Genomic DNA, 13,397 nt, shown 5'->3' with positions numbered 1-13,397 from the left:
AGAATATTCAAATAGTGAAATACTACATGTAGTACTTAAGTATGTGCAAAACAAAATTTAAAAAACAACATACAAAAAGAGAGAGAAAGAAAGAAAGAATGAAAAAAAAACCAACAGACGTGCACTTTTAATAGTTGAAATGCCAGAAAATATTTTGAGTTGTTGTATAATTGAGATTTTTTTTCACATGCAGTTAATGGGTTTTTCTTTCGTGAGAGAACGCAAAGCAACTAAGCTTATCCCCGTTAAATGCACTGATAGTCATCATCTCTACACGGCTTAATGTCAAGAAAACGAGGCAACATTTGGTGACATGACCCTAGTTTACAACTTATGTTTTGGTTTTGATAAATGGTCCTATGTTGGAAAAGTGTCTTAGATCTCATGGAAAGCTATAGAGTTAATCGACTTCATGATATAAAAAAGAAATTTACTAAATAAAAGAAAGTCAGCAAAAACGATTAATTAGACACCATACTAAGCCTGTAATGAACAAATCTCTTGGGATTAAGTTTGCTTTGAACAAGTGGCACCGTTTCCGCTAAATTATTCTTTACTTCCCTGTCCAAAACAACCACGTGTTAATCGCGTAATAACGCAATAAGTATAGTGTTGGGGCTATCAGGTGCCCGTTCTAAGTATATATAAAAACTTGATTGGAATTGTGAATTAATGTGTCAGAAGTCTTCTTACCTCCCGGGGTAGTCTGTGAGATATTAATGAAACACATCCAAAGTATGTAAGGTATCTGGGATAAAACAAATACAACATGCGAAGAGGGAAACGCCAAGAGCTGATGCTCAAACAGATAATGGCTCCGTATGATAGTGGGGGACCTTTTGATACTGCTTGTAGTCGATAAAGTACGGTAGTAAGAAAATGCTAGTGGACATTCACCGATTTGTATCGATATATTACATGTATAAGGACTTCTTTCTGTTGACTATTTAGTATCATCATGCATATATAGTATTAGAAATAATAATAAAAGTAGTCTTTCCTAATTTGAAATTAGTTGACAGTTGAATTTTCAAGACCAAATGATAAATAGAAATCTAATGTTAATGCAGCGAAAATTAATGCAAAGGAATCAATAACGAAATTTAAATTCATATGCATATATATTTGTGTATTATTTACATTCTTCAATCTACACATTACACCCCTCCCCCGCCTTTCCAGAGGATTTTATATTCTTTTTTCAACTATACTCTTTTATTTGAAAATTTACATTTGATTTGCAAATATTTATATCATTCTCATTATCATTCTAATAAAAAAAATTAAATTTTCCTTTTAACAATTTAAAAAGTGTGGTTTGTATAATTTCTGAACAGATTTTGATATAAGCTTTATTTTTGATTATTTTTATATGTGCTACTATACGATATTCGTTCTACTTATATGCACTACTTAGTATAAAAATATGTTCAGAGAAGCAAAACAGAAAAAAATCACATCATTAGAATAAAACTTTTAATGCACATATGCAAGCAAAGTTTAATTGCTAAGATAGAATTGAAGATTTGATTCAATAACCTTTTTTTTGTTATTTTTAAATGGGAAGATCAAAGTGGCATACTATATTAAATGTTACAAAATATCTTTAGTTTTTAATGATGTAACTTACCTTGACAGGCAGAAAATCGGAACTGTACTGAGTACTATAGTCGATGTCAATATATATATATCCGTATTTAAACACTATCAACTCCAAATGTTACTGTTAAAATGTTCCAATACTGAAATCGCAGATATTCCTTTAAATTCTGCTATTCGATTAACTTGACAGGACAAATGAGAATTCGCTATGAAACAAGAGTTCTCGAGAACTGACATTTATTGTTTGTCCCGACTTTTTTTGTCTCACAAAAAATCTACTCAGTTTACTGTGTCGGCGTGGAAGCTGGTTCGCTGACTGCAGGCATCGCCCGCTCCTGTTCTACTGAAGGGTAAGGGGACTGGCAGCGGAGTATGCTATGAGAGAACTCACTTTTTGGGGTATACAATGACGTGTAATTGATGAAGTTAATTACATAGTTCATTAACTTGGCATGGGATACTAGAATCGTAACGTGCACAATAATTACCAAAAATTAAAAGGGAGTGAAAAAGGAAGTAAAAGAAAAGGTTCATATAAAAATACATGTACTTATTTCATTTTTAAAATTGTTCTTAACTAAATATATATTTGAGAAAATTGTTTTTCTGATGTTTATGATATCATTTACATATTTACAGTGGATGAGCTTTGAATTATCTACATGCATGTGTTTGTTGACTCATGTTTTCTTGGACTTGAGTGTTACATGCTTTGTCATGAATTATCAAAGAGAATCACAACAATTTGTATTTAGTCATTCCGGGATTGGAAGGGTCAACTAATTATTGTTTATGGTGCAGCATTAGCTTTCTATGAAAATATGTCATTCCAACAGATTTGTTCAGTCTTCATTGCATGATATAAAGTAAACATGCCTTTCTATATCTACTAAGAAGGTAAATTTATCAACACCTCGTATACCCTGTTAACAATATCTTTTAATCACGAACAATCAAGTAAATTTAATGTATGAAATTATTGTTAGTACTTGGTCTATAACAACGTTAACACTTAAAGAAAGACAAATATAACGTCTCCATTAACATTTTGGCACAATTCATTATATTAGGGAATATTTCAGAATAACAATGAAACAAAGAAGACGAAGTCGACTATGTAGTATTTGTCAAAAACATTTACAGTGTACTTGCATTTTCAGCGCTAATTTCTCTGTAGAGGGTTTCATCTTAAATTGATGAAAAATACTAAAGTCAACATATGAAGCAAATCAAAGATACGGAATGAATTCAAGGATCGGCCATAGCATATACTGGGGGTTTTTTCCAGGTATTATAATGTAATTCTTGAACGAGTGCTTTAAAACACATCATTAAGAGCAATATCCCTGTGTATTTTCAAGTGCAAGATTAAGTAGAAACTTACTACACCTGCCTAGCACATATTTCAAGAATCTATTATTGGAATCCACTCCTCAGCAGAGCCATTTTTACATTCGAATATTATATTTTTCTTTGGCAAGTAGATAGTTAGAAATGCTGAAAAAATAAAACAATAGTGTTACAGGGCACGTGATCTCAATGAGCAGAAAGCCATTTATTAGGTATCCAAGTAGTCTGTTGAACCCGGGCCGAATAAAAAATCTATTTCTTAATGTGTTTCTAAAAGCATATGATGCTGATTAAGAAACACCAAAAGGATTAGTTTGTATTTTTCTGAGTCACAATTAAAGAAAAACGATCTCATGTAATTTTGAAACATCTAAGAATATTGGAGATACCGGTACTGATGCATTCATTTGAAACATTTGGTAATGTAAAATATATAACATTGCAGTTAATATAATAATAAGGGTCATGTTTACTAAATGATGGAGTTTTATTAATCATAATGCGGTAGAAGCCTTAAAGCTCTACTTAACGTTTTATGCAATGTTAACACAATGAAATGTTCGCTGTTTCATTTTTAATCAAATCGGTTTGGCCATTGATGAGATTGGCAAATATTGTAATTTTTAGATACTAGTGCTGGTGTGTGTGTATGGTGTGTGTATATATATATATATATATATATATATATATATATATATATATATATATATATATATATATATATATATATATAGTTAGTTAGTTAGTGACTGAACTGGTTTTCAATTAGAAAATACTATGATGCAAACACTTTTTAATGTACACTATGGATAATATGTAAATAATAAAATTGGCATCGTGACATATCGTGAATATTGGAGATACCGGTACTGATGCATTCATTTGAAACATTTGGTAATGTAAAATATATAACATTGCAGTTAATATAATAATAAGGGTCATGTTTACTAAATGATGGAGTTTTATTAATCATAATGCGGTAGAAGCCTTAAAGCTCTACTTAACGTTTTATGCAATGTTAACACAATGAAATGTTCGCTGTTTCATTTTTAATCAAATCGGTTTGGCCATTGATGAGATTGGCAAATATTGTAATTTTTAGATACTAGTGCTGGTGTGTGTGTATGGTGTGTGTATATATATATATATATATATATATATATATATATATATATATATATATATATATATATATATATATATATATATATAGTTAGTTAGTTAGTGACTGAACTGGTTTTCAATTAGAAAATACTATGATGCAAACACTTTTTAATGTACACTATGGATAATATGTAAATAATAAAATTGGCATCGTGACACAATTGTATTGGTCTCAGAAAAACGAAGCATATTATGTTTATGTACAGACATACCTTATTCAGAATCCCACAATTTACAATATGAAACACTGCAATTGTTACATCTTGCTGTACGAAACAGAAATCCTATAGACAATTGTTTGTGGCAACACGTTTTTTTTTTTTTGGATAAGTCCAATTGATTTTTATACATCCTTTCAAAGTGATATAAAACTTTGCAAAACTGCGCTTGATGTTCAAGGGTTGCATCGAAGCGACAGTGATAGTATATAGATAACTATATTTACAAAATGGTTTTAATTCCATGTACATGTAACACGAGAACTGTTTCATTTTATTGTTGCATTGGATTATTTGTAATGATTTCAATCATGTAAGAACTATCATTAACATTACATGCCAACGGATCTATAATGTGTAATTTATGTTACGTTATACTAACACGTCTGATTAAAATTTAGCGTGGATTTTCATTAAAAAAAAAACCCACCGTAATATCTTCCTTGTTTCTCGACTCAGCCTTAGATAAAATCGATGCAGAGAATTTCAAAATTTATTAGATCTTCTGAATGATATTTTCTTACGATTACATTGTTTAGTTTGAGTCAGATGGAATTTTCATAGAGGATATTTATCTAAAAAGATGTTTATAACGACAATGACCGATAACATTATCTTCAATATCTTGAGTTTGATAAGCATTTTAATACACATACTTAGAGTATTTGCTTCTAATATTGCAAGGTGAACTTCTTATAATCATAATCCACATCTGATAGAATCTAAGAAGTGCTATCTTTCTTACCTTTTGAGTTGATATAATTTACATTTTGCAGTCTGGCGTACCTGTATAGTGTATAGATTAGCTATGTTTATTATGCATATCATATACTTAATCAACATAATTACATCGAGAGCAACAGATAAAGGGACATAACCGTCATCATTTAATGAGCACTGACTCACGAATTAATTTGCAGTTTACGGAGCATATCAAGTGCCAAGGAAAGGTTTAACTACATTCGTCTGTACCTTACATTTGATAAAGCTAGCAATCACTATAGACTTATCACGTAATCTCGGTCAAGTTCGAGAGGTGTAAAAAAAAGTCATATCAGTTTGTGCCACTTTCTATCTATCAGTGACATAAAATTCTCAATTTCACCGATTTTTAAGGCTCTTTACTCAAAATGCCACGCTGATACGGACGTTCGGTTAAACATTGATACATAGCAGTCACCAGCCTAAGTGTTAAAGGTGGTCCCGCATTAATTTTTAATAATCTTGCAAAACCACCACCGCCTTTCGGGAAAATTTTAAGATTTTTTTTTATCATTCTTAGTGATCTTCAATCTTTATACTAGATATTTTTTCTTTGATTGAAAATATGGTTCTTAAAAATTATATTTTATGGACGTTTCTCTTTTCTAGTTATTCGTATACAAAAACTATATATTTTCTCTTCTATGATAATAGTGATATACAATGCATGAAGCACTGTGTTGAATCCATGAGCCTTATAAGAATTTTGTGTATGATAAAATGAAAAATGTGTATGTAAATAAACAAGAATTACTCTAATACAGGACAATAGCGTAAACAATTACTAACAACCTCAAGACCATTAAATACTGTATCAATGTCTATTATTTTTTCTCTGAATATTTGCAATAATACACAGAATATTTACCTACAAAATAGATGACAACGTGATTCACACCTCACTTCTATCGAAAATTGGTGAGATGACGTGAAACGTAACCCTTTTTTGAAACGATATGACAGGTAATATTTTGTGGAAATGTAATGGGCACTGCGAAAAATATGTGACCTTCATAATTTTCTTACAATATTAAATAGAATATACCTTGGCATGCCTGTTAAAGATCTTGGTGATTCTAGATCTGTCAATATGTTGATTATTTCAGGCTGGAAGTATCTTAATCACGGCTCTTCTCAAGGCATCGATCTTGATTATGCCAGATATATGTTCATAATATTCATACTGGTTTATAACAATTTCATCAGAAATTGTCTAAAGGTTATTTGTGCCTTTCTTACTGTACTTGGAGTAACTTAGTAACGAGTAAAATTGTTCGGTCTTTTGGCTGTTAGGGAGGGTGTTCTCTCTTTGCAGTATTGAATATCTTTCAGGTAAGAGCTTTAAAATTTTTTATTTAGACGTATAAATATAAGCTGTCTTTCATATAAACAAGTAAAAATGGAATCTGCTTTCCTTTATTCCTGCATTTTCGTATTATTTTACGGACTGTCGGTCTTAAATTTATTTCTCCCTTAAATAAAGGGAGAAAAGTGGGTAAAGGAAGAGAGTTCAGATGACAAATTAAGATATACTAGTATATTTTGAATAATGTTTATCTGTTCGAATTCTACCAAATGCGAAAACTTTTATACTATCTCTTATTTTAAACTTTTGAACTATTTAAGGAATAAGGAATCATTCTTTGACTATATGACGTGATGAAATACGGTCGAAGGGGGGGGGGGTCAAATCCAATAGGGCTTTATGATAGATTTGATCACCACTTACGTATAATTGATCACCTCATAATATTCAAAGAATGATTCTTTATTACTTGAATTTATGTAATTTTCAGCAATTGTACGTTAAAATATTAAACTTGTTATTGATGAAATGTATCAGACTATACATACAAAATCCATTCTTAAAGTTATCATTGACAAAGGCACTGTAAAATGTAAATATTTTGAGATCAATCAACATTATTTAAGCAACGTTGAAAAACAAAGGATTTATTGTCTGCATGGACTCTGGCTTTCTAGATCTCTTAATAATTTTCTGACACTTAAAACACCGTGTTTTAATCACTTTACCTAAATAATTTCAGCAAATTCTAAATACTACATGCGTATTATTAATATATAAAATTTCTTTAATAAACAATATATAAAAAGTAAACATGACACACATAACAAAACAATCACAGTTACAGCGGTCCTTGACAAGGTCTTTGGCACAATTCTTTGATTTCACATGGCACCCTCATCACAGGCGATACTGGTCATTTAAATCCACATTATAAAATCCGTTTTCATCCGATTTTGACTGAATATTTGTTTCAGATGTCCTCTGCAAGATGTATAAAAGTCCCAATTAGATGGTATGAAGCAATATTGCAATATGTAAACTTAGTGATTTTATATAAACTTGGTGATTTTATGTAAACTTAGTTATTTTGAGTATGTTATATTCCTTCAATTTTTCAAAACAGCTCACAAAAAGTCCATAGTTAAAGAAAAGTCCATAGGAATAAAAAAGAAATGAATGGGTAAAAAAGGTCATTAAAAAAGAAAATTAAAGAACTTGTACACCAAAAACATTAGTGCATTCTCTATGTACCTTATTTCCAATGGCCGCCTGTAGATTGATTTATAGGAAAAAAATTGTATAACTTTGAAACTGAAACAGACCTTTTCATGCTTTCCAAATTTAACAATCACTTAAATTACAAGGGAGGACTACTTACCGGCGTGCTGTCAGATAAAGACTGACGTCTCAAAGGAACGACATCTATCGGCAACATGGCGTCAAAGCAGACATTGTCGTGACCACCTAAATGTAATTATTTCATGTCCATTTATTGATTTGAATTATCTAATTTTATAAAAGTTTCAATAAAATAGAAAATTATGTTTCATAAAATATTAATGAAACTGAAGAAAACTGGATTTACTAGTAATTTTTTTTTCTTACCATCAATAAAATCCAACTGCTTTGTATATTTTATTAACCGTACTGTAAGCAGAAAAAATATTCATTGTAAAAACTAGAAAATATATAGTTTTTCATGATTTTTCAATATTCAAATATTTTAATTCCTTTTGTAAATGAATGCTAACCAGGCGGAGTAACTCTTCTTGTTGAATTTGCTTCTTTCTCTTTGTCATTCTGAAATAGATAGAAACATATGTGTATTTGATATTAAACATTAATGTTTCAAGTATACAGCAAAAGCAGGAAACATAATGAATTTAAAAACCTACCTTAACTTTCTTCAAATTCTCTTGCACATTCGATAATCTTTTAGAATTCTTAGTTTGAATTTTGCTATTTTCTTGCTGAGATTCGAATAATCGCATCTTCTTGAGAAGGGCCTCTCGAACCTGTGCAAATGAAATTAATATCCCTGATGAAAATCGAACTAAACAGAAAGATCACAACAGGGTTTGACATTAAGTTTTTGAACTACTAGACCAGTCGGGCTACCTCGGCAATTTTTCACTAGCCCTGACCCTTTTACCACTAGCCCTGACCAATTTTGACAAAAATAAACTAAAAGTAATGACAAATATAAAATATTAAATACCTGTTTCTGTTTAATTGTATTGGTTTATCTTTACCAATAATGAATCATACAAACACTATTTAAGATTTAATTTTATTCAAACTGTACTAATAATGATACAAGTATTCAATGGTTGGGACCAACAAAACTTTAGGGAGACTTCCCTTACTTCTCCTTAACAGAGAAACATGGAGAAATCGGGGAGACTTTCATAACTTGACAATGGCATAACAATAATGATGATATTCACAGATTTGAACTTTAATAATTTAAATTAGATTAGAAACAAGTCATTATGATTAGAAAATAAAACAAATTCTAAAAATTGAAAAAAAAATTATCAAGTTTATCTAAATTATTTGATGTATTCATACATTTTATAGATAAAATGTGTTGTAATTGTGTTAACTAAAATGACAAATAAAATCAGTCTCTGTTTTTAGTGTATTCTGGTGGCATTAGCCCAACCCAACCATTATGTTGAGGATTATATTTTTTTAAAAAGATATTATAACTGTAAACAAAGGGTTTATAATTATTTTAGTATAAATTTGGCAGTGTTATTAGGTAATTACAAGTTACCAACAAATTCACTGTTATACAGAATCAACACTAGCCTTAAAGTAATAAACATCGTCTTGTACAGCGTGTGATTGCATCACCCGTATTTATAACCCCTAAAGATAAGACAGACTAGATTAATTAATCACTTCTATTGATATTAATATTACAGAAAAAGTATGTGCACCCTTTTTTTCACACGACCAGTCGGGCTAGTACACAGACATTTAACCCGACCGTACCTATTGTTTACTAGACAATGTCGGTCGGACGTGCCTTAGTGTCAAACCCTGCACAAAAAAATTGTAACGAAACACAATATTGAAGTTGTAAATGGCTCATAAATACCTTTCTATTGAGTAAACAATTTGGAACAAATATAAACAGCCCCTGCAAAAAAGTTATTGATAGTATCATTCAAGAAATCATTCGAGAAAACAACACATAAACATTAATAAAAAGTTAAATTATGTATACAAGTACAGAATAGAAGTTATTACTCCAAATTTTAAACTTCTAGATCATGGATAAGTATCCATTTATAATGGAAATTAATGTGTAACAGATATACGATTTAACTTAAGAACACGTAATGTTAGGCTACCTGAAGGGAATTAAATACTGCAAAAAGGTACTGGAATGCTATCAAGTCCTCATTGATGGACAATATACCAAACACCCACGTGATGCCCAGAACGGGTAATAATGTACACAGACTGCGCAGACCAGTCCTGTAATCAGAAAATCAGAAACCTCAATCATCAACAACTGTGTGCTGTAAACATTAAAATATAAATGCGAAAATAATTCAATAAATACAAGGAAACAAATCAGCAATATGACTTATATAATACACATGTGAATTGATTTCGGGACTGACTTTGTTATTGAAAATACCCCACGAAATTTAACAAAGCTTACTTACATACATATACATACTGCAATGTATAAAAGGTTTAAATTATTCAGCGAATACTCACGTGGCCTTTCGCTTGGTGTTGGACTCTGCAAGTAGTCTTGTTGCGCACATTACGCGGAAAAGCGAGCATATGATGAACAAATTGATCTGAAAATTAAAGAAAGGCAAGCATTATAAGCTATGGTATCAATATTTGGTACGCTTACCTATAAACATACTTGTTACTTTACACGCCCCGCAGACGTACACGGTCAAATGCTTAAAATCTCTAATGTCTATAAAACGTTGAAACTTTTAATATAATAAGTACACCGCTCTAATGATGCTCTATTGAATACTTACACAGATGATAAGTAACACGGGTCCAACAAACCCGTATAGGGACCCGCTCTCTGTCGATAACCAACATCTACAATATACATTATATTGTTGTTATCATCATTCATAAACACAACAAGCGTCTGACTGGCTAGGTGTTATTGCGAATAGTTTGTTATACATGTAGCTATTTGTGACTGCAGTATATACTTATAGCGTAGCATGCGCAATGGTATCGTTCATTTGTTTAAAAAACACTGATTTGTTCTCTGGAAGGCAATTCTGTAGTACAATTAGTATGTACTTACACACGACTTTGGTTGTATTCCCGTGTGTAGGTTGCCCCTATGGTGATGCCAGTTATGAAGACAGGAATGACTGAAACAAAAAACATGAACCCTTTACACTTTTAAGCTTCATGAAATGTTAAACTGAAAATAACTTTCAATCCTTCGAGTTTTGTAAATGGCTGTACATGTAAACTAAGTCTAGTAATTCGTACCCCAAGCAATGGGCAGCAGTCGCTTCATGTTCAGCCTGGCCTTGATGTCGTTTGCAGTACTGAATGAGTAATAGAGCACTGTGATTTGTAGGAAATAGTACACCCCCATAGCCAGCATCAGGAAAAACTCCACCAAGAAAAAGTACTGCAGGAAGGCGGCTATTACTGTACAGACCACCTGGAAAATAGGGAGACTTACATGTAAAGTCATGCTAACCGCTAACATAAATGATAGATTTATCAAGTAAAATTTATAACAAGGCATAATAATAATATGTACTGAATTTGATTAAAATAAAATTCACTGTAATCGTGTGCTTCACTTCATCTAATAAGAATCATCAAATGATACATTCATATCTGTAAATATCTTGACTCAAACATTCTTTGAATATTAATTGAATGTTTTTGTGTATTAATAAAAAATTATCAATTCGTGACTAGAAATGAGTCAAATAATTAATAGGCAAGGAAAATGATACTTTATTATCAATACAGTTATTAATCATAAATTTTTATCTCATTTGAGTCATCATAAGTTACGGTAATGAAATAATCTTAATGTATGCAGTGAGTGAACAAGGGAGGAGAGACAGGGCGTCTCATACCTTATTTTCCGTTCTGGTGACACCCACGAGGAAAAGCAGGTAAGCCAGGGAAATGCTGACACACAGGTGTATCAGGACCAAATTCTGGTCATTCTTAATATACCTGTTGATAAAAATGATTGATGGTTAATCCAAGCGCTAACAGGAAACATATGTTGAATTCAAATACGTTTTGTCTTTTTTGATGTGGATAAAAAATCATAATTCGTGTGTGGCCTCAACAGCAAACTTACCGCCATAGAATCATGAAGATGAAGAATGTTATTGTCGATAGGACCACGGTGATGGAACAGCCAATCAGTGAAATCAGACTCAGAATGGCGTCCTCCGTCTCCTTAACACAGAACAAAAAACTTTGATATTCTTTTACAGTCACAAATCATCATTTATCATTCATAATTTAATGAGCTTCATTTATGAAGGAATTCGTATGAAAAATTACAAAAAGCATCAATGTTAGAAATTTAAGGACGCCTATGTTTTAGATGATAGCTTTATGACGAGTTGAATACCTCTCTGTATGGCCGCATCAAAATAGCGAAGTTTGTCAGGTGATCACATTCACATCTAGTCACGTGACCATTGACTTTCGTTGTGTTGCAGCCCTCAGAGGACCATGACCTTAAAAGCAATAAACAACATGATCAATTAGTACATCATATTCTTGAGATATTGTAATATCTTTTTCATATTAAAAGACACTAAATTAAATAATATCAAATTAATAAATAAATATTTAAATAAATATACCGGAGAGTAAAGTTCCAAAACACGCATGACACGTTGGTTTTATCAAGATCAGTCTAAAAAAGGAAATGACAATGGGTTAAAATGATAATTTAATCGTTTTATTAACTGATTCAATCACACGTGATAACGTTCCCTACCTCTGTCTTGTGTTCGATGTTCAGCACAATGCCGGGATTCAGTGAAATTTTCTCTCTTTCGTCGATAATATCCATGGACAAAACGTCCGAGTTCACATATGAGTTATCTGCAGATCCGTTTCTATTATAGTAGAGAAGTGTTAGCTAAAAACTTGTTTTTTTTATACTTTTTATTCAATTGACTTATGAAAGAATCGAAATAACACTTACCCTGATAGTTCATTTTTTATTGGAAGAAAGGTATACGCTGTACGGTATATCGTTGCGCTATAAACAGTTTCTGTAAAAATAAACAATAAATTCGAAGTACATGTAAACTATGCTCTATTTCAATGTTCAAAGACTGTTAGTGAGATTTTTTCTCGATGGCATATATTTCGCTATCTCTGAAATCATTAGAAAATTTATAATACAATCAGTTATTGTGTGAAATAAAAACTTCTAAAATTGCATGGAAAGAGTTTTCCGGAAAAAAAAATCCCACAAAACCAAATTTGAATGAAATTCATTTTCGTATAATTTTAAACAAACTAAAAAAATCCAAGACTTACCTTTTCCTTGAGGATCAGATTGGACAGGTAACACTAATGACGTAGAGTCTGAGGCAGGTGAATCCGGGAACGTCACGCTTTCTTGAGTTGATCCGTGACCAACAGTCATAACTACAGTATCACAAAAACGGTTCTTGTTCTTGATTTTTCAATTTAAAAAATCATTCAACGAAAAGCAAGATAAACTATATTACGAAACCAGAACCATAGCAGTAGACGCAGTAAAAAAGAAAGAAAGAAAGAAAAACAAAGAAAGAAAGAATTTTACAGAAAGAAAGAAAGAAAGAAGAGACTGATTATTTGCTGTGAACTTACAGTAGTTTTTGGCATGATAGTTCTTGTATTCTCCAGATGGTAAACCTTTGGACACCTGCTGTCCAAATTCCTCTACCGTGGACAAAATTCGACTGGATCCTTCCTTTGTCTGCAATGATAAGAAAAGGTTTCAA

The 13,397-nt window shown here is 31.4% G+C and overlaps 1 protein-coding gene across 1 annotated transcript in view; it reads right to left on the bottom strand.

Annotated features, from left to right (window-relative positions):
* LOC128182732 (uncharacterized) overlaps positions 1-13,397 on the bottom strand; it is a 39,578-nt gene that overhangs the window by 12,668 nt on the left and 13,513 nt on the right. The window contains exons 16-34 of the mRNA XM_052851466.1: positions 13,264-13,372; positions 12,949-13,059; positions 12,608-12,677; positions 12,398-12,518; positions 12,261-12,313; positions 12,023-12,131; positions 11,744-11,844; positions 11,511-11,613; positions 10,903-11,080; positions 10,709-10,778; positions 10,425-10,491; positions 10,144-10,229; positions 9,768-9,894; positions 9,512-9,553; positions 8,301-8,420; positions 8,157-8,205; positions 8,011-8,052; positions 7,784-7,869; positions 694-706 (exon numbers count right to left, since the gene is read on the bottom strand). Coding sequence (XP_052707426.1) covers positions 694-706; positions 7,784-7,869; positions 8,011-8,052; positions 8,157-8,205; positions 8,301-8,420; positions 9,512-9,553; positions 9,768-9,894; positions 10,144-10,229; positions 10,425-10,491; positions 10,709-10,778; positions 10,903-11,080; positions 11,511-11,613; positions 11,744-11,844; positions 12,023-12,131; positions 12,261-12,313; positions 12,398-12,518; positions 12,608-12,677; positions 12,949-13,059; positions 13,264-13,372 — 1,657 coding nt within the window. The remainder of the gene's footprint in view (positions 1-693; positions 707-7,783; positions 7,870-8,010; positions 8,053-8,156; positions 8,206-8,300; positions 8,421-9,511; positions 9,554-9,767; positions 9,895-10,143; positions 10,230-10,424; positions 10,492-10,708; positions 10,779-10,902; positions 11,081-11,510; positions 11,614-11,743; positions 11,845-12,022; positions 12,132-12,260; positions 12,314-12,397; positions 12,519-12,607; positions 12,678-12,948; positions 13,060-13,263; positions 13,373-13,397) is intronic.

This window comes from Crassostrea angulata, chromosome 5, assembly GCF_025612915.1.
Source record: "Crassostrea angulata isolate pt1a10 chromosome 5, ASM2561291v2, whole genome shotgun sequence".
NCBI lineage: Eukaryota > Metazoa > Mollusca > Bivalvia > Ostreida > Ostreidae > Magallana > Magallana angulata.
The sequence above is the reverse complement of the archived record's forward strand: the minus strand, read 5'-3'. Positions and strand labels throughout refer to the sequence as shown.